Raw genomic sequence first — 26,801 nt, 5'->3', positions numbered from 1 at the left:
GCCACGGGGGGGAGGGGCAGCCACTTGTTCTGGAAGCAGAGGGCTCCCTGGGGCAGGGGCAGGTCAGCTGTGGCCTGCATCGGGTAGGATGTGAAGGAGCCACAAATCCCCAGGGGCGGCCAGTGTGGCAGGTGCAGGGCGGGGGGCGGCAGGTCAGGTGGGCCTTGGGCCCAATGGGGAATGATCCTAGGGGCCCCAGGGGCCACCTGCACCCACCCCCGTCTGGAAGCAGCTGTTCCCTCCATTAGGGAGCACTCCCGACCCCACCCTGGTCGCGGAGCCCCCTAGCTGGGCCAACTGAGCCACCCCACCAGGGAACAAGGTCAAGACCTTCCGGTGGCGTCAGCGAGAGCAGGGCTTGGAGGCTCTGGACAGTGAGGCTCTCCGAGGGGCCAGGTTGGTCATTCTGGGGCTGTGTCTGCCTGTGTCTGGCCGTCCCCAAGGCACTTGGCGGCTCTTCCAGGATGGCGGTCTTGAATCCTTTCCTCCCAGTGAGCAGGCTGGGGTCATTTGCAGCCTGAGCCGTGGCGAATGCACATGGAAAGGGGGTGCGGAGGCTGGGAGGAGCGTCCCCGAATCCCACTCTCTACCCCAGCGTCACTGCAAGCCTTCTAGCTGACAGCCAATGATGGGGTGCAGCCCTGTGGCTCCACTCGCAGGTTCAAGACCACGCTAAGCCAGTGTCTGGTGACAGTGGCAGAGGTGGCTGCAGGGGACAGAGATGGCTGCATGACCTCACAGAGCCTAGTGCACTTGGCATCCGGGCGATTCACTGCTTCTCAGCTTAAACAAACAGATCGGGCAAGTGGCTGATGACCCCCAACTAAAAAGGCATCCAAAGTCCCAGGTCCCTGAAACTTTTCCTTGATCCCGTCCAGAGCCCCCTCCCTCTGATGGTGGCTCTGATGTCCCAACACCTCCCTGTGGCCGGCCCAGCTTGGGAGGTGGTGGGGTGAGGGCGCCGGTGGGCAGGGGCCACGGGATCGGGGACATTCCTGCAACGTCTGGTAGCGTCTGGTCCTGGTCTCCACCCCCTTCCTTGTGCAGTCTGCTCCAGCGGCAGCCGCTCCTCAGGCCGGTTCTCTGGGGGCACCGTGCACTCACGGCTCGCGGGGGGGTGTCTGACCGCCGGCAGCTCACGGGGGGGCCCATCTTGTCCCTCTGGACGTCCCTCTGACAGCAGCTCCGGCCCCACTTCTGACCCGAGTCACTTGGTCGAACTAAAGGGTTGCTCGCCTGGATGCGCTGCCACTTTTCTGGTCTCCGCACCTGGCGTGTCTTCATTCCTTCCGCAGCTTTGCAGTGTTCTTTTTCTAGTTCCTTCGGGTGGACAGAGGCATCAAGAGCTCTGGATCGCAGACATTCGTGGTTATCCAACGTCCCTGTGACACTGCCCCTCTGAAGGCTGGGCGGGCTGTTTCATCTCAAGGTGGCTAATTTCACTCGAGATTCCTTCTTGGACCCCTTGGCTGTCGAGTGGCTTAATTTAACCACGTATTCGTTACTGTTGTTCCACGTAATGTGACACATTGTTGCAGCGAAACCCGTTAGTAACACCCAGCTTCCTTCCCTGTGGTCAGGGAAGGTGACTGGCACCATCTGCATGGTTTTCATTTCTGTGCACGGGTCTTGTGGCCCCCAGCAGGTGCAGAGGCACGTGTTCTGCGGGCGGGTGGTGGCACATAGCAGAGGACATGACAGATGAGGCATAAGGTGGCAGCCCGAGAAGCCACCACTCCCCTTGAAGATCCGACTGTCACCGGTGCCCCCCTTCCCCAACCGCACCCCTGTGCCGCCCGTGCGTAAGTGCTGTGGGCAGTGAGTCCACGCCCGCGCCTTCCTCCTGAGCTGCAGCAGACGTGGGAGTCCCAGGAAATCCGAATTTGGTGCCGAGCTTTACTAGGATGGCATGGTCTTGTGGTAACTCCTGCACCTTGCTCTTTCACCCTGCGTTATTTGAGGGGCGCCGATGGCGCTGTCGGGGCTGTGGTCCCTGTCCCACTGCTATATCATGTCTCGGCCTGGGTCCACGCTCCCGTGGGTGGACTTTTGAGCAGCTTGCACCCTTTGGCTCATCTCCAGATTTCTCCGTTCTGCTCAGCAGCACCCAGGACGATGTCCAGGGAGACCACAGCATGCATGGCACCCCCGCTCGGCCTCTCCCTCCCCTCCAACCGCAGCCAGGCTATGGATGACGGACGGAGCTCTGGACAGGCCCCACTCGTCCCTGGGCCTCCCTGTCCCCCCAGGCACTGGGAGCGCGCTTCTGTCCCCTCAGCCAGAAACAGGCTGCAGAGACACTAAGGCCCACGTCTGGGTCCTAAGAGGTCAGTGGGTAAAGCCACCCAGGCCTGCTCGCACTGGACAACCCCCCCACCCCTGCCCAGCTTCTGGCACCCCACGGGCACTCCCCTTTCTCCACCACAGGGCTCCTCAGGCTCTCCCGCTGGGCCAGGAAGAAAAGCCCACCCAGGCAGCCGGGGCACAGCTGGAGGGGGGCCCTGCAGGCCCGGGAGCCCAGGGCCACCATCCCCGGGCCTCCTGGAACTGCTGTCTGGCGTCGGCCGGGCCTTCAGCCCTGGCCCCTCCCGAGGCCCCTGGCTTGACAGCTGGCTCCCTGCCCCAGGCACACCCACGCGAGGTGACAGGGTGGCACATGTGTCTCCTGGCCCTGGTGACACTTCACAGAATAGTTCTCCCGCCGAAGCCAACTTGGAAAATTCCAGGGACGGGGAAATTTACCGTGAGGCGGGAATAGCCGGGTCTTGGCTGGGAAGAGGGCCCCGCCCGTGTGGGGAAGACGGGCTGGGCGCGAAGGAGGGACTCAGCAGGCCCGCGTGAGGGAGTCCTTTAATCGAGACGGGCAGACAGGGGACATGACGCGGAGGCTCCTCCTCCCCCACCTGGCTTGGCCCCAGGGTGGGCACGGGAGACGCAGTTGTAAAAAACACGACAGCACTGGTTCTTCACTTTCACGGAAAAGGGGACCTCGGAGGAGCTGCCCGCTGCAGGATGCGCACACAGAGCGGAGTCGCGGCCCCCACCCCCCGCCGTCTGTACCCAGGAGGGGCCAGGAGCCCGCGGGGTCCCTGGCAGCGCAGGAGGGACTGGCCATCCACACCTCCTAGTGTTCCTACGCTATGTACATCATTGTGCTTTAGAGCTCCCCACCCTGCAGCCTTAGCCTGAAGCCGCGGGTGGGAAGAGGGGTCCCGCTCCCACCGCGAGCTCAGACTCCGGACAGAGCAGCCCGGCTCCTCGCCAGTGAGCCAAGGGGTTGTTGAAACAGAAGGGTCAACGCTGGACAAGATGCAGGCTGGTGGGAGCAGGCAGGGCTGGAGGGACCAGGGGCGAGGCACGAAGTTGGGGTAGCAGGGGCGTGTGGATGGGGCAAAGCTGGGCCGGGGGGGATGGGGCTGAGCATCTCATCAAACACCATTCTGCAGCAGAGTGGGGGTCAGGGGGTCCACGCGCAGCCCCCTCCCCCCCAGCGCAGCTGCCTCCAGTGCTGGGGGGCGGGGGGGCCGGGGCAGACGCAGGGGGGGAGGGGCGGGGCACGGTGACATCTGCGGGCGTGTCCCCGCCGGCTGGGTGGGGTCTACAGGATCAGTTGTTCTCGAAGAGAGAGAGCAGGTCGTCATTGTTGTTTGTGGGGAGGTCAGGTGGGCCCAGGTAGGACAGCAGTTCCTCGGGGTTGGTCAGCTCTGGGAGCAGCTGGGGACAAAGCAAAGCCATCAGCAGCTCTGGCCTCGGACCCACCACACCCCTGCATGGGACCCTGACCCTCAGCCTGCACGGGGCCTCTCCCTGCCGAAGGCTCTCTTTGACCACGAATCACTCCACTCAAGTTGTCCAAGGCCAGCCCGGGACACGCGGTGCCGGCACGCCCGGGGCAGCACGGGGGCCCCGGTGCAAGCAGGGCAAACGCCGGTGGGGTGTCCAGTGTCCGCGACTCGCTGCTTTTGAGCTGCTCTAACTTTTCTCATGATGAACTTCAGGGAGTTTGGTTTATCTGAGTCGACGAAGGTTACCTGCGTCTTACACGCTGAGTTTGGCTCACACAGCAAGGTGAGTCAGACAGGTCAGCCCACACCCCGAGCCGGTGTGGTCAGCTCCAAGCCCAGTCTTCTCGAGTGCTCGGCATAGGCCCCCAGAGCCAACCCCGAGGCTACGGCAGGTACCCGGCACTCATCACGAGAGCCGATGCTATCTGCCCCGCTCTCCTGGCTCTGGAAGTCACTGGGGCGTCAGCGTCCTCCCTTCTATGAAGCGTGTGGACCCTGGAGACGATGCACACGCCGTCCCCAGCCCCAGCTCCCACGTGCTCCCCAGCTTGGGGCCCGTACTCACGTCCAGGGCCGGTTCCGGGGCCTCCCCCGCCCCAGACATGGGGGGCCCCATCACGCCTGTGGCTGCGCTGAAGGCCAGCTCGCCGATGGGGCCCGAGCTCACTGGGCCCAGGGGCTGCCGGGATGCTGGGGGAGGGTTTGGATGGTGCAGCTGGGGCCCCGGGGGCCCCCCAAGGCTGGGGGCGTGCAGCCCCTGTGGCCCGGGGTTGTGGGCCGGGTCCAGGTGACCCGCTGGTGCCATCTGAGGAAGGAGAGAAGAACCAGGTCAAATGGACCTGGGCCTCCCTCCCAGGGAGCCGGCCCCCCACTCTCCGTCGGCACTGACCTGGCCTGGGAGGCAGGGGGCAGCCTTCTCTGGCGTCAGGAGGCTGCTGGGAAGGTCGGACTGGTAGGAGCTGGGGGGCGGCCCCGCGGTGAACTCAGGAAGGGCCGGGGTGCTGGGCGTGGTAGGCGGGAAGGAGTCAGGGAAGGTCCCGGGTCCCAGGAAGCTGGAACCTGAGAGCAGAGCCAGTGCTGGGTGAGGCCTGGGGGCTGGCACTTGGCAGAATGGCCCGGGGCGGGGGGGCTCCCAGTGCTCTCTGGCACGCAGCGCCGGACCTTACAGAGAAGGGCATCTCTTTTCATCATGGCCAGGGGAACGGGCCTCGCGACATTGCTCTGGAACCTGCCTCACCCGAACACACCCGCAGGTGGGATCAGAGACGGCCAGGCCCCAGAAGCGTGCTGACCCCAGCGCCGGGGAGGGTGGGCCCAGCTACTGCCCGCCCCACGGCCGCATCCCCAAGCAGGCCCCCCGCCAGGTACAGGACCCACGCGGTGACACTTCACTGGTCTGAAGAGAACGGACAGTTTGCTCATGGCCAGCCCCGTCTCGGGGCCAGGCCCGCTGTACTCACCCTGGCCGGGGTAGTCGCCAGGGGCCGGGGCCGAGGGGGGCTGCAGGGGGGCGAAGGGGGCAGCCCCGGGACCCAGGGCCGCGATCATCTCCATGACGCTGGGCATGAGCACGTGTGCAGGGCTCACTGTGCGGCAGCGTTTCAGCACGGGCCCGTCGGGCTCCTCCTTGACGTGCACGTCGGGCTTCACGGGCACCGGCTTCCAGCTGCACGTGGGGTCGATGGTGATCTCCTCGTAATCGGAGCTGCGCAGGGACACCAGGGACACACGGGCTGCTCTCCAGCCGTCCTGCCGCCTCTCCGAGCCCTGGGGCCGCCCAGCACACTCCCCTGGCCGTGCGGGGTGGCTGCGGGTTCCGGCTGCGGCAGAGCAGGGCGCGTGCCCCGGCCGTTCCGGGGCTGCCAGCGGCCGCCCGCAGACTGGGGTGACAGGAAGACACTTACTTCTGAATGTAAATGAGGATTCCCAGCATGTACTGATCCACCTCCAGCCCCTCCAGCAACGCCGTCTTGCTGTTGAAAACCAAGGGGACGGGGCTTGGAGGCCTGTCACCTCTCTGTTCTGTCACTGAGCCCGAGGCCAACCCGTGGGAAGTGACCGGTCATGAAGGAGACTGTGTGAGGTGACCCCATGACGCCTCTGCCCTGGGCTGCACATCCTCGTCTGTGCTGTGACCTCCTGAACCTGACTTGGGGTTTTCTTGGTGCTATGGGCCGGGGGTGGGGGGGGGGGCGGTCTGACAAGGGCCCCCCACCCCCGCACTGTGCCCCGGGCCCCTGTGAGGACCGTCTCGGGGATACTCACTTGCACACGGGGCACCTCCAGGTCCCCCGCTCACAGTTGAGCTGTAGGTAGGACTCCAGGTCGAAGCACTGTGGGGAGCATGGGAGATGGCTTCTCACATGGGGGCCAGGGGCGACCTGGCCGCACCCCGCGATCAGGCTGCGTGCTTTGGGCTGATCTGCTCGCGTGCTGAGAAGCCACGTGGGCCAGGCTTCCCCGGGGGCGCCCCTTCTAACAGATGCACCCTGGGGACAGCCCACACGGTCCCCACTGGGACCGGGATGCCACGTGGTCAAAGACTGGGCATCTGTGCTGGTGAGGCCCACCGCTAGGACACGATGTCCGAGCAGACACCGCGGCAGAGCCGCGAGAACCGCACGTAAGACCAAAACCCGTCCGCGCACGGGATCTCTGAGGGGCCGCTCCTGGGGCGGGGGGGGCCGCAACCGCAGCCTCATTGCCTTTCGAGGTGAGAGCCCGAGGCTGAAGGGGAGTGGTAACTGTCCTCGGAGACGGGGAGGGCGTGGGGGCGCCTGGTCACCAACGACACAGAGCAGCCGCCACAAGTCCTGGCACAGCTGCACGGGGACCACCCACCTGGATGTGGCGGCAGTCGTGGCCGCGGGCGGGGAGCTGGATCCTGCGGAAGGTGATGGGGCACTTGAGGGACACCTTGATGGCTGTCTGCTCCACTCCGTCCTCGCCGTTGGGCCCAGGCGTGCCAGGGATGGTGCCACTGCTGAAGTTTCGCTTGACTGGTGCCGACAAGGGAGAGGACTGGGCTGAGGGGCCGCTGCCGGTGCCACAGCTCCGAGGCAGCGCGTGGGGCTCGCCGCTGTGCCCCAACCCTCCTGGCCCGGGGTCCCCGTCGCAGAGGAGACAGCCTCACGGGCCGTGGGGCCGTGCTGGGTGGCGGCTGGGGCCACTCACTCTTGGTGATGCAGTGCTCGGCGGGCAGGAGGCGCTTCTTGAGAAGACCCTGCAGCACCGAGCGGACGGCTGGCCGGTGCACGAGCTGCAGCACGAAGAGGTGGGACTGCGGCGGGAGGAGCCGGTCAGGGGCTGCGGCCCGGGGGCCCGTCCTGCGCTGGAGCAGCCCGCCGCCAGCGCCGCAGGCCGGCCCACGCCCACCCGGGGAGCCCGGCGGCATCCGAGGGCCCCCTGCCCATGTCCTGCCCACGGCATCCCCGGGGCCCCAGCGGCTGCCGGGAAGGCTTCGGGGACAGGCAGCCTGTGGGGCTCCCGAGCCTCCTCGCGGGAAGACGGGCTCAGCTGCTTCCCAGCACTGGGCCCCCTCGCGAGCGCCCTGTCTAGGGAAGCGGAGAGGCTGCTGGAAACGGTGGGGCCAGGAGAGCAGATCAGAAGGGAAAGGATGGGCCGTGGCGGGGGGGGGGGGGCACTCACACAGCAGCAGGCTGTGACCGTGATCTGGATGGTGTTGCGGCCCGGCTGACACACATGCTTCAGGTACAGGGGCTTGTGGGACGTCTTGTTGTCGCCGCGCTCGATGGTCAGCGGGGTGGCATTGACGCTGACCTGCACCGAGGCTGGCCAGTTGGTGTTCATCTGCCGGTCCTCGTGGTGGTAACACTTGAACTGGAGCTCCAGGTCAGGCCTGCGTGGGGCAGGCGGGCAGGCGGGCGCTGAGCCCGGGCCGGCGGGGGCGGGGGCGGGGTGGCACACGCCGGGCCAGACGTCTGCTCACCTCAGCATCAGGGTCTTGTAGACGGAGTCGCGGAGCTGGAAGGCGTGGTTGCTCACGGCCAGGTTGTGCTGCAGGCGGAAGGGCTCCAGGACCACCCCATCGCGCACAGGGAAGGTCAGCCGCAGCTCGTCACAGGGGCCGCTGCCTGGGAGCGGGCCGCGCTGCTGTGAGCCGGCAGCTGGTACGGAGGACATGGGGCTGGATGGCCCGCGGCGCAGCCCCCCGCCCACCCCCCCACCCCATCACAGGGATGCAGGCCGCGGAGCACGGCCCCTCCTCCCCCATCTCCCCTGGGGCCCCTGGGGCCCCTAGGACCCCAGGCCCGGCCGTCACCTCCAACGGGAACAGGATCTTGGTGTCCCGCTGTTCCGTCCTGCCTCAGTCACCTGGCCAGGGTCCCCTAAATTATGACTGGAGAACATGCCCCCGACCCAAAAAGAGGGTGCCGCTGGTGCTTTCAGAAGGGGTGGGGGGCTGAGGAGGTGTGCACGGACCCCCTGCCATCATCCCAGAGCTTGAGCCAGGTTTTTGGGACCCCAGCTTCTGCTGTGGCAGACTCCTCCAGAGCAGGGGGCTCCTAACCAGGAGTGGACCTCAGGGGACTCATAAACCCCCTGAAATGATATACAAAGTTCTTAGCGCATGCGTATTTTTCTAGAGAGAAGATCCACACCTTGGAAGATCCACCAATGGGTCTGTGAGTAGAAGATGAAGGTGTGGGCTCCCCAACCCCCATGTTCCCTGCAGGACTCTAAAGACCTGGGGCCCCAGCCCAACATCCTGAGAGCAGATGACACTCACCGGGGGGTGACGGGTGCACGGAGCTCACGCTGGGCTTGAGGTCGGGCAGGAAGGGGGACTTGACCTCCTGGCTGGTGGACATGTAGGGGATGCTGCTGCCGGGGGTCATGGGCGGCGTGGGGCTCCCCGGCAGTGGGGAGCTGGGGTAGCCAGGGATGGAACGGGTGGGCTGTGGGGTCGAGCAAACAGTCAAGGCAGAATGGTGGGGGGTGGGGTTTGTTCTTGGAGCACCCGGGACCGGTCAGGACAGAATCGGGCAGGGGGCAGCCCCGGGGGGGGGGGGGGGAGGCGGTCTGGCTGGCCACCCACACTTCCTCCTGCTCGGGCACCCTCTCTCCACATGCCCGCCCCAGGAGCCCCCTGCCCGTCTGCCCGTACCCCACTCAGGCCAGGCTGGCTGTAGCTGATGCTCCCCCCGCTGAAGCTGGCACCCTGCCCGTTGAACTGCTCTGCAGGCTGCAGGAGAAAAAACTGCGTGTGCCCAGGGCCCCCGCCTGCCCCCCTGCCCGGCCCCTGCGCTTGACCCAAGGAGGGGGCTGGGGGCAGGGCGCCCATGGCACACACGGGCACTGGCCTCTAGTCTCTTTTTTGGATGATTTCTACATTTTGCAAATAATCGACAGGGAGCCTGCAGTGCTTTCATAATTTACAAAATTACTACTCCAGGAAAAGAGATGACACCCCTCCGCCCCGTTTAGAAGGGGTTATGGGAGAGCCAGAGAAAGGCTGAAAAAACACACCTCCTCCCCGCCATGCCCCTGACAGGCCTGTCCCCAGCAGGCAGAGGGAATATGGTCACCCTGCCCTAAAGGACATTTGAGTGGCTTGGGTGTCTACCCTCCCCCACCCCGCCCTCCCCGCTCCCTACAGCCAATTTCCAAGCAGACACACAAGTCTCACAGAGGGTCCTTTCAGAACCGGAACCCTGCACCGGTCAGGATCCCTGCGGAGCTCCAGGCTGCCTGGTCACCCTCCGTGCACCCGGGCCCACCACCTAGTCAGCCCGGGCGAGGCCTGTGTGTCTGGAGGCAGCCAGCACGGGACCCAGCAGGGGCTGCGGCAGGCCGGAGGGGCCAACCCTACCTTGTAGTGCAGTCCTGCAGGGCCAGAGGGAGGCAGGGCCTGGCCCATGCCCTGCTGCAAGGGCAGCCGGTGCCCGGGGTAGGAGGAGGGAGCAGGAGGCTGCCCGGTGCCAGGCGCGTACTGGGTGGCGCTAGGCCCATACTGGCTTCCCGGCAGGTACTGCTGCCCGGGGTAAACCTGGAGAGAGAGGCACAGTCAGGGCAACGGGTGTCGGGGAGGCCAGCTCCCAGGGAGGGTGCGGCGCCCACCCCGTCAGGCACAACCGGTTCTCACACGGACACCTGAGCTCGCCGCAGCTCTGGATGCAGCTCAGGATGAGGGAGGCCCGGACACTCACCTCGCTGGAGTAGGCTCTCTTGACCCCCTGTCGGGGCAGTGGCTGGGCCTGGGGGGGCCCAGGGTACCCGTGCTGGGGCAGGCGCTGCCCTGCATACAGGGGTGCCATGCCCGCTGCCCGGGTGGGGTTCATGCTCATGGGGCTCATGCCAGAGGGGCCCAGCAGCCCTCCCGCGCCGGCAGGGCTCATGCTGCTGGGGACGCTGGGCCCCCGGGGACCTCCGTGCTGCAGGAACTGGCTGCTAAAAGCTTGCCCGGCCCCCATCTAGGGAGAGAAGACAGAAGCCATTCAGGCCACCCCCCCTACCCTGTGGGTGCCACCCAGGGACCCCCCTCAGCGCCTCGCCCCCCCCCCCACCTCATCTCACTACACGCCCGTCCCCAGACCCCGACCCCAGCTGCCCAGCTGGTCCCTGCCTTCCAGACCAGCACACGTGCGCGGCACAGGAGGAGCGGCCGGGCCTCACCGCTCCGTACTGGCTCAGCTCCTGGCTCTGCTTCTCCTGGAGGGCGGCCACGGTGGCCGTGGCGGTGGCCGTGGCGGTGGCCGCAGCAGCAGCCACCGCGGCCGCCGCCGCCGCCTGAGTGAAATCGGTGGAGGGTCGTGTGGCGTGTGAGGGCAGACCCAGGCCCCCGGGCCCCCCCGGGCCGCCCGCATACCTGCGAGAGACACACAGGGCCAGGCTCAGAAGTGCCTACCTGCCTGTCACCCGGGGGGGGGGGGGCACATGGCACTTACTGGGGCCCCGCTCGTGTCTACACGCTCCCGTGGGAGCCCACAGGAGGAACAGAGATGCAACATTCAACAGACTGGTCCGCACAGGCCTAGGCACCTGCCAAGCCGGAAGCATTGCCCCTGGAGGGCTCCCAGCAGCCCTGCCTGGGGGGGGGAGGGGCTCCTGCTTACCCAGTAGTAAAGCCGGGGCCCCCGGGGTAGCCCCCGCGGCCATACACCCCTTGCTGCACGAAGCCCTTGCTGGCAGCACCCTCTCCAAATGCCTGCTGTCCGAGGCACTGCGGGGAATTCAGGGCAGAGCCGCTGCCGGCCATGCCAGGCATCACGGAGCTGCCGGGGGGGCTTCCTGCAGGGCCCATGGGGTTCCCCAAAACCTATGGGAAGCAAGAACCGCCAGTGAGCACCATCCAAACACTTACTTCATGCAGTCGCTCCAAGGAGAGGCCTGGGGTGGGGGGTGGGGGGGGCAGAGGCAAGGGGAGAAGAGGAAGCGAGCAGGTGTGGGGCGCAGGGCGGGGGCGGTGTGGAGGCCAGAAGACTCCATTTCTCTCTGAGGTCCAGGGGGACCCTGGCAGCTCTCAGGGGTGGGCCCAGATGTGGGCTCACCTGGCTCTGGGCCGCGTTGCCGACACCCCACACGGTCGTGACCACCGACAGCGATCCTGCGGGCTGAGTGGCACTCTGTTGCCAAGGCACCGCCTCGTAAGCAAATGGACCATCACTGCGAGCAGAGAGGTGGGTGGGGAGGCCCAGGTCAGGAGACCCCTGCCCAGAAGGCTGAGCACCAGGAAGAGAGGTCCCGCTCTGCCACCCCACCCGCACCCACGCAGCCTGAAGAGGGAGGGCGGCAGGAGCCCCACTCACCCGTGTGGCGCAGGGGGCAGGGCGGGTTTCACGGGGTGCATGGGGTTCATTGGCTTCGGAGCAGCCTAAAGGCCAGGTCTGTGGGTGGCAGGAAGTAGCCCTCACTGCTGGTGGTGTGGGACTCAGCTGCTCTGGCTGTGCGGACAGGAAGGAGGCCATCAGTGGAGAAGCAGCTGAGGGCTGTCAGAGTGCTGTGGGGGGGGCCCTGAGCACCAGGTCCCCCTTGCTCTGTGCCGACTGATGGAGGGCAGGGTGACACTGGTGTCTGAGGGCCACCTCGCCCCGGACTGCTCACCCCGGCAAACTTCTGTCCTCCTCACCCCCAAACCCCAGCCTGGAAGCCAGCATTAACCCTTTCTGGCCAGGCCCTGCCACTCAGAGCCCCTGGAACGGCTCTGGGAGCAGGCTTTCTGAACCCAAATAGCTTCCATGCTCCCACTCCTGCACGAAGGCCTGGATATCTGTAAATGGTAGGCAGCACCCAGGACCTGACTGCCCGAATTCCCCAAGAAAGCCCCAGGGTGGAGGGAGCCCAGGAGGAGGGTGGAGAAGAGCAACCGGCGGGCACCGAAGCTTGCCGGCTGCAGAGGGGGCGCTGGTCACCAGGGGTGAGAAAGCTCAGCTGCCCTCCACCCTGGCCGGGGGGAGGGGAGGGCAGGCCGCCTGCTGCAGCAAGTCCGCCGAGAGCTGCTCTGGGCAAGGGGGGCCACCTGGGACTGATGTGGGCACAGGGCCAGGCGGGCAGCCCTGACCCCCACACAGTTCCCCAAAGGGGAGGGATGCACACACAGAGCCATGGGCAGAGGGTTGGCAGGTGCCCGTGGACATGGCAAAGGGCCAATGGGAACACAGTAGCAGGACTGGTGAATGCTCGCGGGACCCATGTGCCCATGCCGTGGGGCTTCTCCTACCCCGTGAGGCTCGCGCTCTCCCATTTACTGTCTCAGGAAAACCAGCGAGGGGAGGCCAGGCCACTCATGTCTCAGACACCCCGAAAAGCAAGCCCGAGCCCTTGCTGGCACCGCTGGGGCCACCTTCCACACCTGCTTCTGCCTGGCCTAACCGCAGATGCATGCTGGTGGTGGCTCTCAGCGGGTGCCGTGGAGGTCCTGGATGGGGAGGCTGCACCCTGCCCTCTGGGCGTTGAGGTTGTCCTGGAGCACCACTGCCTTTTTGGGGCTGCGAGGCCACACACACACACACACACACACACACACAGACATGTCACCTGGGACAAGCTAAACTCTGGTGGTTCAGATCTGCCACCTCAGCACTCATGGGGCATCCCTCTGGCCCAGGAGCAAAAAAGTGGCTCCAGCACCCACCTAACCCCGAGACTCACATTCCTCAGTGCCGCCCAGGCGCCTCAAGATGCTCATGTCCTCTGCAATACAGTCCTGGAGGAGAGTGGGGGGTGGGTCCCTCAGCGGGGACCCAGAGCAGGGAAGGGGTATAATGGGCACTGCGATCCACAGCCTCCCACCACAGAGCACTGAGGTAAGTGGGTTCCGGAGCTGCAGCCGGGCTGGGGCTGGGGCTGGGCAGGAGGGGGAGGGAGAGACAGTCAGCCTTGCCCACCCACAGCTGGCTCTGCTTCCCTTCCCCCCCCGAACAGGTCCCGCTCAGGAAACAGGGGCCAGTGGGTCCAGAAGGCTCTGGGCCCCTGGAATCTGGGCAGAGGCAGGCGTGGGAGCCAGGACTGCACAGCCAGGGAAGGGAAGGCTGGTGTCCCTGTGTCCCTCCTGTCCAACTCCAGGGTGGGGATAGGAGAGGGGGTACGGACGGACAGACCTGACAACAGGCCGGGCCAGTGGAACAGACCAGGGAGCCAGCTGATCTCTGACAAAGGTACAAAAAGCACGCACTGAAGGAAACCTGGCATTTCAACAGGAGGTGCCAGAGTCACTGAACTCCCACAAAAAAAAAGAAAAAAACAAACTAATCTTCACATCTTGTACAGAAATTAACTCAAAACGTGCCACAGATTCAAACGTACAGCACAAAGCTATAAACCCTCTGGAGACCCCTGGGAGCAAATCTTCGGGATCTAGAGCCAAGAGTCCTTACACAATATACCGAGAGCACAGTCCTTAAAAGGGAAAACAGAACTCTGTGGAAGGCTCGGCGACAGGATGAAGCTACAGTCCGGGAGCTGCGTTTGTAAGCCACTGTCCCTGACAAAGGACTAGTATCTAGAATATATAAAGAATTCTCAAAACTCAAAAGAAAAAAAACATCCCGCCCAGAAACTGGGCAGGAGACAGACATTTCACCGACGAGGTGGTAGGGATGGCAGGTCAGCGCGTGGAGAGGGGTCCAACATCACGGCCATCAGGCAAGGGCGGAGTGAAGCCGCACCCCCCTCGGCGCCCAATGCCAAGCCAGCGAGAACCTGGATCTCATCCCCACTGCGGCTGGGAAGGGAACAGGGAGCAGCTACCACGCGACCCAGCGGAGGCACTCCTGAACATCCATCTCCGAGAAATGTAAACGTCCGTTCACATAAGAATCTCTGTGTGTGTGTCTCCAGCAGCCTTCCCGGGCACGGCTCAAGGCCAGCCCCACGGCTGGGGACCAAACCCACCGGAGGGGCACCCACAGCCCTGGGGGCACGAGGAGGCAGTAGCCTGCAGGAATCTTGGGGGACCATGCTGCGTGGGAAATGCCAGTCCCCAGAGGTTCCGCACGGTAGGATTCCTTTTATGTAACACTCCTGAAATGACAGAATCCCAGAAATGGAGAGCAGAGTGTGGCTGCCAGGTGGGCAGGAGGGAGTCAGGTGCAAACAGAAGACAGGGAAGGCAGTGTCTGTATCTTGACTGTCGTCACCGCGCCTCCTGCTGTGACGTGTCTTAGAGCTTTGTAAGATGTCACCACTAGGGAAGCCGGGTAAAGGACACAAGGGGTATTTCCTACGGGTGACGTGAATCTATAATTCCCTCAAAATTAAAGTTTAGTGGAAAAAAAAAAACAAAAGAACCCACCACCGCCGGCTGGCCCTCTCCACAGAGATGCCCGTGGCAACCCTTCCCTACCCCCAAGCTGCTTGGGTTGAGTTGGCCAGGCCTGCTCTGGTCCCAGAAGCAAAGGCTGGAGTCCCCGGGCCAGAGGTGCTTCCCCAGCTCGGGCTCCAGTACATCAGACTCACCTGGAGGGCTGGAGCCGGAAGAGTTTGTGGGTGAGGATGCTGCTGGTACAGGGACCCCAGGTTGAGAGCTGGGATGCGGGGGTGGGGCAGGGCCTCTGTGGAGGCTACTGGTCTGGGGCCCCCGGCAGACTCCTACATCACATGGTTGGGGGAATTCCACCCCCAAGACTTCTCTGCTGTGGACGAGACCACAGACGTTTCCAGTTCCCCCTGAGCCGACGGCTTGCGCGCGCGTGCGTGTGTGCGTGTGTGTGTGTGTGTGTGAGACTTCCTGCCAAACTACGTCTGGTCTCCTCCCTGAAAAGACCCACACTCTCCAAGTTGGGTACCCCATGACCCTCTGCTCCCGACAAAGGGAGAGGGGAGCTCTGAGTGCAGACCCTCCTCCCACTTCCTGGCCTGGAAGGCAGAGCTGGGGAAGCCCGGGGGTGGGGTGGGGGGGTGGTGGTGGTGGTGGTGGTGGTGGTGGTGGTGGTGGTGTGTGTGTGTGTGTGTGTGTGTGTGCGCGCACGCGCGTGTGTGCGTGCAAGGAGGCCTGAGCAGGCCCCTGGCGGCTTTTGCCGGCCAGAGGCTCTCCTGTGCACAGCTCCAGCAGGAAGCCAGGACCCCTGGGCAGCACCGCCCTGGCATGCGGTTAGCCTAGAAGGCCCCACAGCTTTCTGCGGGTCAGGTCCCATCTTCCTCCAAAACACTCGCTACTCAGACCCCTCTCCCCCAGGGGCTCAGAGCAGCTGCACCCAGTCTCCCGCAGGCCAACCAAAGGCAGACGTTAATGTGGGTCACCCCTCTTCCACCTCCACTCCGTCCCTGCTGCCTGGTCACCCAGGAGCAGCACACCCCATGACAAGCCACCTGATCTCAGGAGGACAGGCCTACTCCACGGTCCCAGAGCAGGGAGCCCGTGGTTCCAGGGAGTGTCTCCAACCAAAGGGACACGGGAGTCCACCAGACTCAGAGAAGGTATAAATGATGGCTCCAGGGAGGCAGGACGACACAAGGCGGGGACTCATATGCTCAGGTGACTGCAAGTCCTGCAGCTCTCCTTGTGAGACCACAACACCGACCAGCATTAAGTGCTGGTGCTCATCCAAAACCCCCGGGGAATGAGCATTTACCCACAGCCCAGACTCAGGACGCTTCAGGGAACAGCTAAAGCATTTCACTGCTCTAAGCCTCAGTTTACAATGTGTACAATGGGTACACGGTGACCATCCTGGGATTGAGGAAAGGCGGGGGGGGCACACGCCCGCCTTTATGCTCTCAGCCCTGACCCCTGTAGCGGAGGCAGCTACCAGCGGACACTTCAGGGGAGGCCTGGCTGCCTGTCCTTCATTACCTTCCTCCCCCCCTGACTTCTACTCCCAGCCTCTGTAACCAGCCCCTGGGCATGACAAGTCCTCGGGGCCAGTACCCACGGGGTGAAGCTAAGACGCCCTCTGGGATCCTGTTACCCCTCTCAAGCCTCTTCAACAGAAGCCCTCTGGCTCTAGCACGCCAGGATTTGGTGGGTGAGTCTGTGTTCACCCACTCTGCACCCACCACCGTCCTACAGATCAAGTCACATGTTCTGTGTATGTCCCTGTGAAATCTTCTCAGATCACACAACCGACTTACAGACGGGGCCACGGATGGTGGCAACTCTCAGGAAGAGAGCAGGGCAGGGGTGGGAGCAGGCTGGGGGGGAGCAGGGCAGGAGGGAAGCAAGTGGGGGGGTGAGGGGGCGCATGGCAGGGAGAGAGCAAGTCAGGGGGCGGGAAGGGGGAGCAGGGCAGTGGGGAGACGGCACCAGGGCAGGGAGGGAGCAGCTCATGAGGGGGAGAAGGGAGGATGGTTGGGAACAGCTTAGAAGGAGAAAGAGGAGGATGAAGGGAGCAGGGGACCCTCCCGCCTGAGCTTCAGTACGTCCGGCTGGGCAAAGGGTGTCCCCACGGAAACCAAGGCCAGAGGCTGAAAGGTCAGCCAGCGTCGCCGCCCCCGGGGCAGACCCGCGCGGGTCCCACATCGCCTTGCCGGTGGGCGGGCACGGCCCAGAGCCAGCCCGGAAGGCGAGCCCGCCGGCCAGAACGCGGCGTGGAGGCGTCGGAGCCAGGTGGGGCGAGGGCCCCGGGTCATCCTCCCCGCTCAGGAGGTCGCCGGGGCCGCGCACACCCCTCGGGCGCTCGGCGGGATTCCGGCCGGCCCGAACAAAGGCTCAGGTGAGGGTCGTCCTGCGCGCGCGGGGCCGGTGGGCCCAAGAGCGCGACGCACACGCGGCAGGTGCGGCAGGTGGGCGTCAGGGCCGCCTCCAACCCGGCCCGAGCCCGGCGGAGGAGCCGCAGCGCCGGGCCCTGGGCGCCGCACCTGCCTGCCGCGCGCACCTGCCGCACCTGCCGCCCCCGCCGCCCGCACCTGCCCACCCGGCCCGCTCACCTCCGCCTGGCCCGGCCCGGCCCCTCGCCGCCGCGGTCACCGGCCCGCGCCGCTCCATGCGCTCAGCCCGCTCTGCGCGTCGCCCGCCGCCCCGGGGCCGCCGCCGCCGCCGCCCGCGCCATCGCGCCACCGCCCGCTCGGAGGGCACAATGGAGCCGCCGCGCCGCTCATGCATATGCATGACGCCGCGCGCCGGCCCCGCCCCCAGGCCAGAGCAGTAGAGCCCCGAGCCAGAGCCGTGCTCGCGCGGGGCGGCCGCGGGCCTGCGCGGGCCGGGGCGGCAGGTCGCGCCGGAGGCGCGCGGGCGGGCAGCGCGGGCGGCGAGAGACCACCACCGGCGCCCTCTGCCCCCTCCACACCTTTCCGAACGCCGCGTCTGCAGAGCCCCCTGCGCTTCCTGCTTGCTTGCCGCCGGGGCGGGGTCTGATGGAAGGGCGGGGCCTAATGGAGCGGCGGGGGCGGGCGGCGGCGGCGGGGCCTGTCAGAGGAGGAGGTCGGAGCCCGGCGGAGCGGGCCTGGCCGGGGGCGGGGCCTAAGGCAGGGCGGGGTCTGTGGGGGGAGTCGGCCGGAGGGGCGGGGCCTGCCTAAGGGCGGAGCCTCCAGTAGGGGCCGGCCGGAGGGGCGGGATCTGTCAGAGGGAGGCGGGCCGGAGGGACGGGGCCTGACCAAGGGCAGGGCTTTCTGGAGGGTCCGGTCGGGGGCGGGGCCTGGTCGAGGGGCGGTCCGAGGGGCGGGGCCTCTCGGGAGGGAGGGGCCCGGAGGGAAAGCCCCGCGGCCCGCCCCCGCTGCTCCAGTCTCAGGGTCGCGGCTGAGCTCTAGGGATGAAGCGCGTTCTCGGATCAGCCGGCTCCTTCCCAGTGCTAGTCTCACCGTTTAAGTTCTCCGCTTTTTCCTACCCTCGGTTTAGGGAGACCGTGTTCTCCCAGTCACCCACAATTAATTTTTTTTACTGTGGTAAAATACGCATGTATTGTAAGCATAGCAGTTAAGTGTGTTTACCGCATTCATAGCGCCGCGCAGCCGTCAGCACCCCTGTCGTCTTGCGAACCCGCAGCTCTGCCCCCAGCAAACCCTCCCCCCAGGGCTGCGCCTCCGCTCTGTGTCTTCGGCTCATGTCCGTGGAGTCACGCAGTGTTTGTCCTTTTGTGACTGGCCCATGTCCTCAAGGTTCGTGCACGTGCAGCGGGGGCCAGGCCTTCCCTCCTTTTCAAGGCTGATGCTACTCTGTCCTATGGATGGACCACGTTTGGTGTCTCCACTCATCCTTTGGGGGGTGCGCCAGGGTTTTTAACATTGTGGGCATTTCTTCCCTCGAGGCTGTCTGTACCCTGTGCTCTGTTGCTTCTGAGAACCATCAGTTCACTGAACATGGTGAGCCTGTTGTGTGCTAGGCTCTGGTCTGGGCTCTGAGCCCTGGTCTGTGCCTCAGCCCCAGCAGAGGCACAGAAAGAAGCAGGACTCACCAAGTCGCAGTGTGTCTTTGGGGACAGGGTTAGGAAGACAAAGCAAGCAAGGCCAGAGGATGGGGAGTGTGCAGCTCGGGGGAAGGTTCTATGGAGAGCTGGCCTGCATGAAGGGGGGAGGCGGGCACGCAGGGACCCTGACCCTCTTCTGCCTCCAGGAGGCGGGAATTGGCTGCAGGAGAGTCTGGGGCCTGGGACTGGCAGGCGGATCTGTCCTCTCCCCGGTGCGACCACTGCCCAGGGACCCTCCAAGATGCCATTTGGTGCCCACCCCCTTCTACCCAGTGTTTTCATCTTTGACCATATGGATTGTTAGAAAAGTCTTCCCTATTTACTGGGAAAACATGCCTTCCCCAAACCTTTCTTCTAGGACTGCATGAAATGGGAATCCCCTCTTTGGTATCTGACGGCTCTTCAAGCATTAGAAGGAACTTCCCATCCCCTTGAATCTCCTTGTGGAGGACACATGAGCCCACTCCCTTAAGTGTTAACAGCCACGTGAGTGCGGGGGCCCCATTCCAACGGGCCGTTCTCCAGGTGTACGACAGCTAGACAAAATCCTTTTTAAAATGTGACACCAGGGGCGCCTGGGTGGCTTAGTCGGTAAAGCGTCTGCCTTTGGCTCAGGTCATTATCCCAGGGTCGTGGGATCAAGCCCCACATCAGGCTCCTTGCTCAGCGGGGAGCCTGCTTCCCCCTCTCCTCCCCACTCATGCTCTCTCTCGCTCTCTCGCTCTCTCTCTCTCTCAAATAAATAAAATCTTAAAAAAAAAAAGTGACACCAGAGAGGACACGATACTCTGAAAGTGGCCAAAACCTGCACTTGGTTGTTACCTCGGACCCTCAGTTATTATGAATGGCTGCTAAGCACACATGGTTTTGTCGCTTCTTGATTTGCAAGACTAGCTTTTTTTAAAAATATTTTATTTATTTATTTGAGAGAGAGAGAGAGCATTGAGAGGGGGGAGGTTCAGAGGGAGAAGCAGACTCCCTGCTGAGCAGGGAGCCCAATGTGGGACTCGATCCCGGGACTCCAGGATCATGACCTGAGCTGAAGACAGTCGCTTAACCCACTGAGCCACCCAGGCGCCCCTGCAAGACTCCCTTTTTTTTTTTTTTTTAAAGATTTTATTTATTTATTGGACAGAGAGAGACAGCGAGAGCAGGAACACAAGCAGGGGGAGTGGGAGAGGGAGAAGCAGGCTTCCCGCTGAGCAGGGAGCCCGATGTGGGACTCGATCCCAGGACCCTGGGATCGTGACCTGAGCCGAAGGCAGTCGCTTAACGACTGAGCCACCCAGGCGCCCGCAAGACTAGCTTTAAAAGAAAACGCTATCACTTCTTTGCATACAAGTGTTCTTCCGACTGTAGAAGATGCAGAGGAACTTTCATAATCAATGGGAACCTTTCATCATCCAAATGTTCAGTGTTAATCCCTGTTAATTTTTTGGTCTGTTTTCTCCCAGATGGTTCTCTGCATATTTTTGCAGTTTGGAGATTATAGCATATACGTGACTTTGCACCCTTATTCCTTCACTCTATCCACATAAACGTTTCCCTTCTTATAACTGATCCTCCTAAAATAAATGTGAAGATTTACATGCAAGGACATTTGCTGTGGCCTTCCCTGGGATACTGAAAAACTAGACTCAAGCTGTATTTGTTCCTTCAAAACTTTTGTTGAGCTTCTGCTATTTGCCAGGTATTGTTCCCTGTGGAAAGCATGGCAGCCAACAAAACAGAAGAAAAACCCTGCCGGCACAGAGCTTCCACCAGTAAGCTCGTAGTTCAACTCTCGTGGGTGACAGTTACGTCAAATACCTCCGCAGGCTGGAATTCACGCAGTACCCAAATCACGTTTTGGGAGGTATTTAATGGTATGAGAAGACATTCACGATTTGCTAAGTGAAAAACAGGATACAAAGTTGTATGATGCCAACATAGTTTCTTTTTTTTTTTTTTAAGATTTTATTTATTTATTTGAGAGAGGAATCGTGAGAGACTGATCATGAGCAGGGGGAGTGGGAGAGGGAGAAGCAGGCTTCCCGCTGAGCAGGGAGCCCGATGTGGGACTTGATCCCAGGACCCTGGGGTCATGACCTGAGCGGAAGGCAGACGCTTCACCGACTGAGCCCCCAAAGCACCCAGCCAACATAGTTTCTAAAAACAAAACAAATAACAACAACGACATTTATGGAGCATAAGCTCTTCCTCCAGGCCCCTGATTCCTCAGGAGTGGAGGAAAGTACCTTTGTAGTAAAGATGTCGGTCAGACACCACCTTAACCAAAGGACCAAGTCAGCCTCACCCAGCGTGGGAGCGGCTGACATCTGTGCCCTTGGTGAGCTGGTCCGAGAAAGGACACAGAGACCCCCATCCCCCACCCCCGGGTGAGGTGACAACCAGAATGTTTCACCTGGATCTAATCATGACAAATCCACACAGGGGTCAGCCTCCAGAGCTGGCCTGGACTCAGAAACCTCCAGAAGACCGGCCTGGGGGAATGGTCAGAGGAGACCCGAGAGCAGGGCGCGCGGCGGGATCCTGGGTGGGGCTGGTGACCCTGCGCCCGGGCAGGTTGGCTGCAGGCTGAAGGTGCTGTGCTAGCGTGGCCCGGGGGTGGGTGCCCGAGGGTGACGCCGGGGGGACTTGGGAGGGTGCCCTGGTTCCCGGGAGGCCTTCCAGGAGCAGGGTGCACGGGGGGCAGCGCCCGGGGCGGGCAGCTAGGGCTCCCACCGTTAAACCGAGTCTGCAAAGTGTGGGGCTGGAAATAAAGGCTCAGAGTCTTTTCAAAGGTATGAAGAAACGACAGGAAGGAAATGCATTATCTGTAAATTCGGTAAAAAAGATTTAAAATTCTCTAAGACACTCTTGATGACTACCTTCTTTACAGGTGTATTATGATTTACGTCGTAGGCAATAGGGACCCCAACGATCGGGGCAGGGTGGGCCGGGCACAGGGGCTTTCGCGGGTCTGCGAGGCTGTGCCGAGCGGCCATGCCGGGAGCCCCTGTCAGACTCGGGGTGACGGGGAGCTGCTGCGGGGCACGGTGGCGCTCGAGGGCCATGTCTCCCAGGGACGCTGACGCAGGGAGAGGGGACCAAGCTTCGTTTCAAGGGTCTACTTGGCCCCTGGTGAGGTGGGGCTGGCTGGGCCTGGGTGGCTAGTCCGGTGCCTCCACAAGAGGGTCATGGCAATGATGGGGGGCAGCAGGTTAGGGATCGGCTCCCTGCGCAAAGTGCTGTCTTCCTTGCTGTAGGGACCCTGGCCCCTTCAGAGATGGTCCTGAGAAAACCTGCCCAGGCCCCATGCAGGCCTCCTGGGCCCCACCCCCCTAGAGACCCCCACCCCCACCCCAGGCCTCTCGGGCCCCACCCCACCCGGGCCCCACCCTAGGCCTCATCCCCAGGCCCCACCCAGGCTTAGCAAATTGTACTAGTTTTTCTTTTTCTTTTTTAAAGATTTTATTTATTTATTTGAGAGAGACAGAGAGACAGAGAGAGCACGAGCGGAGAGGAGGAGCCCCCTGGGTGCCCCTGTGTTAATTTTTGAATAAAGAGCGTAAATGATGGGTCCAACTTCATTCTTTTTCTTATTGATAGCAGTTGTCCCAGCACCATTTATTGAAAACACTATTCATTCCCCATTGAATGATCTTGAAGCCCGCGCTGAAAATCACTTGAGCATCAAGTGAAGGTTTATTTCTGGACTCTTGGCCCTATTCCACTGGCCTCTACGTCTGTCCTCATGCCGGCACTCGCTGACTTCATTGTTGCCGCACTGTAGAAGGTTCTGAAATGGGGAACTGTGAGTCCTCCACCTTCTTTTCCTTCTTCAAGGTTGGTTTGGATATGCCGGGTCTCTTGAAGTTCTGTATGAATTTTAGAATCAACTTACCAGTTTTTACAGAAAAATGTGGGATTTTGATAGGGATTATGTTGAACCTGCAGATCAATTTTTGAGAGTGATGCCATCTTCACGATATTAAGCCTTTTTTTTTTTTAAAGATTTTATTTATTTATTTGAGAGAGAGAGAATGAGAGACAGAGAGCACGAGAGGGAAGAGGGTCAGAAGGAGAAGCAGACTCCCCGCTGAGCAGGGAGCCCGATGCGGGACTCGATCCCGGGACTCCAGGATCATGACCTGAGCCAAAGGCAGTCGCTTAACCAACTGAGCCACCCAGGCGCCCTTAAGCCTTTTTTTTTAAAGATTTTTTAAATTTATTTTATTTGAGAGAGAGAATGAGAGAGAGAGCACATGAGAGGGGGGAGGGTCAGAGGGAGAAGCAGGCTCCCCGCTGAGCAGGGAGCCCGATGTGGGACTCGATCCCAGGACTCCAGGATCATGACCTGAGCCGAAGGCAGACGCTTAAACAACTGAGCCACCCAGGCGCCCCCGATTAGGTGTTCTTTGTGTTCAACAATAGTTAGTAGTTTTCAGAGTATACATTTCACACTTTGTTGGTAATTATTCTGAAGCACTTTATCTCTCTGATGCTGTTTGTACATGGAAGTCCTAATTTCATTTTCATTCTGTCCGTTGCCACGTTCTAGAAACATAGATTCTTATGTAATGATCTTGTATCCTGCAATGCAGCTTGCTTCATTTTGTAATTCTAATGAAAATGGATTCTGTAGGATTTTCTTTATATGAGATCATATCATCTGCAAATGGAAACAGTTTTACTTCTCCTCTTTTGCCATCTGTCTTTTATTTCATTTTCTTGCCCAAGCGTCCTGGCTAGGACTTCCACGTGGTGTTGACCAGAAGTGGTGACAAGTGCCTCACCTGGGGCAGGTGCAAACCTGGCGATGGTGGCCCGTCTCTGCCCCTCCCTCCCTCAGCCAGCAGAGTGAGCCCTTTGAAGCGTAGCTCAGCGGGTGACGCACCTCTTCTCAGAGCCCATGGCTGCATACTCTGCCCAGTGACCCCCTACCTTCACCTTGGGGACTCTCCATGCTCGCTGTGCTCGGGTCATGCTGGGCCACCCGCTGACCCCAAACTTCTCCAACTCCTTGTCTTTTCACTCCTTTGCTTCTTTCCTAGATTCCTACAGGTCTTATTCCCTTATTTTCTTTGGGTCAGTGGCTCCCATATTTTTTGGTCTCAGGACAAGTTTGTACTCTTACCACTTATTGATGGAGACTCTACTTCTGGAAAGATGGAGTAGATACACTTTCCCTATTCTTCCTAAGTACAACAAAAACATTTGACATTATATATGAATAGAACATAAGAAGTCTCTGAAGAAGGCAGACAGACTAGGGACCTCAGAACCCAAGGAATGGCCAAGCAGTAAATCTGCTGTTTTCTTCTCCTTCCCGTATCCCAGACTGGGTGCTAGAGGAGCTGGCAACCCAGAAACACCAACCTGTGTGGACCAAGAGAGCGCCAAGAAAAGCCAGCTGTCTCTGGCCACGGGACCAAGAAAGGGGCAGCCAAGGAGGACAGGAAACTTTGAGACAATAACAACCCTACCCCAGCCAACACCACCACCCAAGCAAAGGGTGAGTGGGGAGCCTAGACCTCCATCCTCAGCTGGCTTTAGTGTGCAAGCACTTTTTAAAAAAATAATTTATTTAAAGTAGGCTCCATGCCCAATGTGGGGCTTGAGCTCATGACCCTAAGATCAAGAGCTGCATGCTCCACTGACTGAGCCAGCCAGGTGCATGGGGTCAGAAGTGCACTTTTACCACTCTCGGTGATAGTACAAATCCCAGTGGAGACATCCCAGATGTACAAAGATGCCATTTAAAATAAAAGATTTAAACAAGCTCCAGAGTCTCATAATACTCAAAATGTCCAGTTTTTAAGAAAAATCACTTGTACCAAAACTCAGGAAGATATCAAACCAAATTTAAGAAGACAATCAATAGATGCTAACACCAAAGTGAAAGAAATGTTAGAATTATCTGGCCAAGATTTTAAGCAGCCATGTGAACATGCTTCAACAAGCACTTCTGAACACTTTCAAAACAAATATTAAAAAACAGAATGCCTCAATAAATGGAAGATATAAAGAAGAACCAAATGGAAAATTTAGAAGTAAAAAATACAGTAACTGAAATTTAAAAACTCAATGGATAGGCTTACTGGCAATGGAGAGGACAGAGGATCAAGCGGCTGGAAGGAAGAACAATAGAAATTACCCAATCTGAACAAGAGAGAGAAAATTGACTGGAAAAACAAAACAGAGCTCAGGAACTTGTGGGGCTATAACAAGAGGTCTAACATTTGTGTTTATCAGAGTCCTGGAAGGAGAGGAGAAAGGGGGCAGCTGGAAAAGCACCCACGGAAAGAGCGGCTGAAAGCATCCCAAATACGATGGAAGGCAGATACATACAGATTCAAGAAGATGAGCAAATCCCAGAGTGAATAAACCCAAAGAAACCAAGGCCAAGACACATCATAAGCAAACTTCTAAAAACTGAAGTTGAATACAAATTTTTTCCATGCAGGGCAGTTAATACAAGAGAGGATTCCTCATCAGAAACGAAGGAGGCCAGAAGGAAGTGACACATTTTCCAAATACTAAAAGAACTGTCAACCCAGAATCCTCTATCCAGCAAAAATGTCCTTCAGGAATTAAGAGGCGGCCAATACATTCTCAGATGTGGGAGAAATAAGATTATTTGTCACCAGTAGACCCACCCTAAAAGAATAGCTAAGACGCATTCTCTAAACAGAAAGGAAATGATAAAAGAAAGCATCTTTGAATATCAGAAAGGAAAAAATAACACAGACAACAAAACATGTTGTTAAATAAAATAGAATTGGGCGTTCTAAATTACGTTTGGTGGTTGAAGCAGAACTTAACACTGTCTGATGTGGTTCTAAATGTACATGGAGGAAATGTTTAGGGCAATTATATTTTAAGTGGGAAGGGTAATAGGATGCCCTTTACTTGAACTACGAAAATGATGACGCCAACAGACTGTGGTAAGTCATGCGTATGTCATGTCATACCTAGTGCAACCACTAAGAAGCTATACCACAGACAAATACCAATGGTCAAAAACAGCACAGATCAATAAAAATGGAATTATAGAAAATGTGGTAGCTCACAGAAAGGCAGGAAAAAAGGAGAGAAATTAAAATTGGAAAGAACAAACAGAAAACAAAAATAATATGGCATATTTAAGCTCTGACATATTAAAATTACACTAAATGTAAATGGTGTACCAATTAAAAGAGAGATTGGAAGAGTGGATAAAAAATACATGCTGTCTACAAGACTCTCACTTAAAAAATCACTTATAGGCAGGCTGAGAGTAAAAAGATAGAAAGAGATAAAGATGTACATATACATGCAAATATTAACCAAAGAAAAGCAGAGGCAGCTCTATTATTTTCAGATAAAGTAGACTTCAGAGCAAACAAAATTATCAGAGAGGAACATTACATAATGAAAAAAGGGTCAACCTACCAAGACACAGCAATCCTAAATATGCATGCACCAAACAACAAAGCTACAAAATATGTGAACCCAAAAACTGAGGACCAAAAGGAGAAACAGAGAAACCCAGAGCTCTAGGTGGAGACTTCACCACCTCTGTCAACAACTGATGGGAAACTAGATAGAAAATCAGCAAGGACACAGAAGGACTCAACAGCCTGAACCCACAGGATCTACTGGACATTGACAGAGCACTTCACCCAATGTACATTCTTTCTGAGTGTCCATGGAACACACACCAAGATGGACCATATCTTGGGCCATAAAGCAAATGTCAATGAATGTAACAGAACTGAAAGGCCCTATAGAGTGCCTTTCTCTAGTGACAATGAAATCACACTAATCAATAACAGAAAGAGAACAGGAAACAACACATATTTTAGAGAGGGAGTCTCAAGGAAAAATTTTTAAATGAACCAAACCCAATGAAAATGAAAAAAATACAACATATTGAAATTTGTGAGCCATAACTAAAGCAGTGCTGAGAGGGTAATTTATAGAAGTAAATGCACTGGGTGCCTGTGTGGCTCAGTCAGTTAAGCGTCCGCTGTCAGCTCAGGTAATGGTCCCAGAGGCTGGGGGCGGTGAAGGGAGGGTTGTTGAGGCCCTGGGGGAGGGGGTCAAAGGTACACATTTCCAGTCCTACAGTGGGGAAGTCCTGGGGTCTAGTGTGCAGCAGGGTGATTGTAGTTAATGATACCATGTTGCACAACTGAAAGTTTCTAAGAGAGCCAAGCTCAAAAGTTCTCATCACATGAAACAGTAATTC

The 26,801-nt window shown here is 59.7% G+C and overlaps 1 protein-coding gene across 10 annotated transcripts; it reads right to left on the bottom strand.

Annotated features, from left to right (window-relative positions):
• Positions 1 to 2,832: 2,832 nt before the first annotated feature.
• Positions 2,833 to 18,180, bottom strand: ZMIZ2 (zinc finger MIZ-type containing 2). 10 transcript variants are annotated; one of them, XM_027574633.1, is made up of 19 exons: positions 17,112 to 17,199; positions 11,555 to 11,689; positions 11,297 to 11,411; positions 10,862 to 11,064; positions 10,422 to 10,614; positions 9,956 to 10,219; positions 9,619 to 9,795; positions 8,914 to 8,991; positions 8,536 to 8,704; positions 7,735 to 7,912; positions 7,434 to 7,644; positions 6,960 to 7,065; positions 6,627 to 6,784; positions 6,051 to 6,118; positions 5,690 to 5,758; positions 5,246 to 5,490; positions 4,675 to 4,844; positions 4,351 to 4,590; positions 2,833 to 3,714 (listed from the first exon to the last, which is right to left on the bottom strand). In XM_027574633.1, the coding sequence occupies exons 2-19, from the start codon at positions 11,602 to 11,604 to the stop codon at positions 3,607 to 3,609; spliced, it is 2,802 nt and encodes a 933-aa protein (XP_027430434.1). In that variant the 5' UTR covers positions 11,605 to 11,689; positions 17,112 to 17,199; the 3' UTR covers positions 2,833 to 3,606. The 10 variants fall into 10 exon arrangements, with proteins under 10 accessions (XP_027430434.1, XP_027430429.1, XP_027430438.1 ...); XM_027574635.1 differs by having other exon boundaries at positions 3,607 to 3,714; positions 7,735 to 7,879; XM_027574629.1 differs by lacking the exon at positions 2,833 to 3,714 and adding an exon at positions 12,897 to 12,951 and having other exon boundaries at positions 4,237 to 4,590; positions 17,112 to 17,195.
• Positions 18,181 to 26,801: the final 8,621 nt, after the last annotated feature.

Source organism: Zalophus californianus, chromosome 12 (assembly GCF_009762305.2).
Source record: "Zalophus californianus isolate mZalCal1 chromosome 12, mZalCal1.pri.v2, whole genome shotgun sequence".
In the NCBI taxonomy this organism is placed as follows: domain Eukaryota; kingdom Metazoa; phylum Chordata; class Mammalia; order Carnivora; family Otariidae; genus Zalophus; species Zalophus californianus.
The sequence above is the reverse complement of the archived record's forward strand: the minus strand, read 5'-3'. Positions and strand labels throughout refer to the sequence as shown.

What these genes read in the sequence shown, in the direction of transcription:
- ZMIZ2 (XM_027574632.2), bottom strand. Translation starts at nt 11,604, where the DNA reads ATGAACCCCATGCACCCCGTGAAACCCGCCCTGCCCCCTGCGCCACAC. An exon ending in CTGCAGGACTGCACTACAAG is followed by an intron (nt 8,992 to 9,618) that starts GTAGGGTTGGCC and finishes TTTCTCCTGCAG; the next exon opens with CCTGCAGAGCAGTTCAACGG. An exon ending in CGTGCACCCGTCACCCCCCG is followed by an intron (nt 7,913 to 8,535) that starts GTGAGTGTCATC and finishes CCTCCGTACCAG; the next exon opens with CTGCCGGCTCACAGCAGCGC.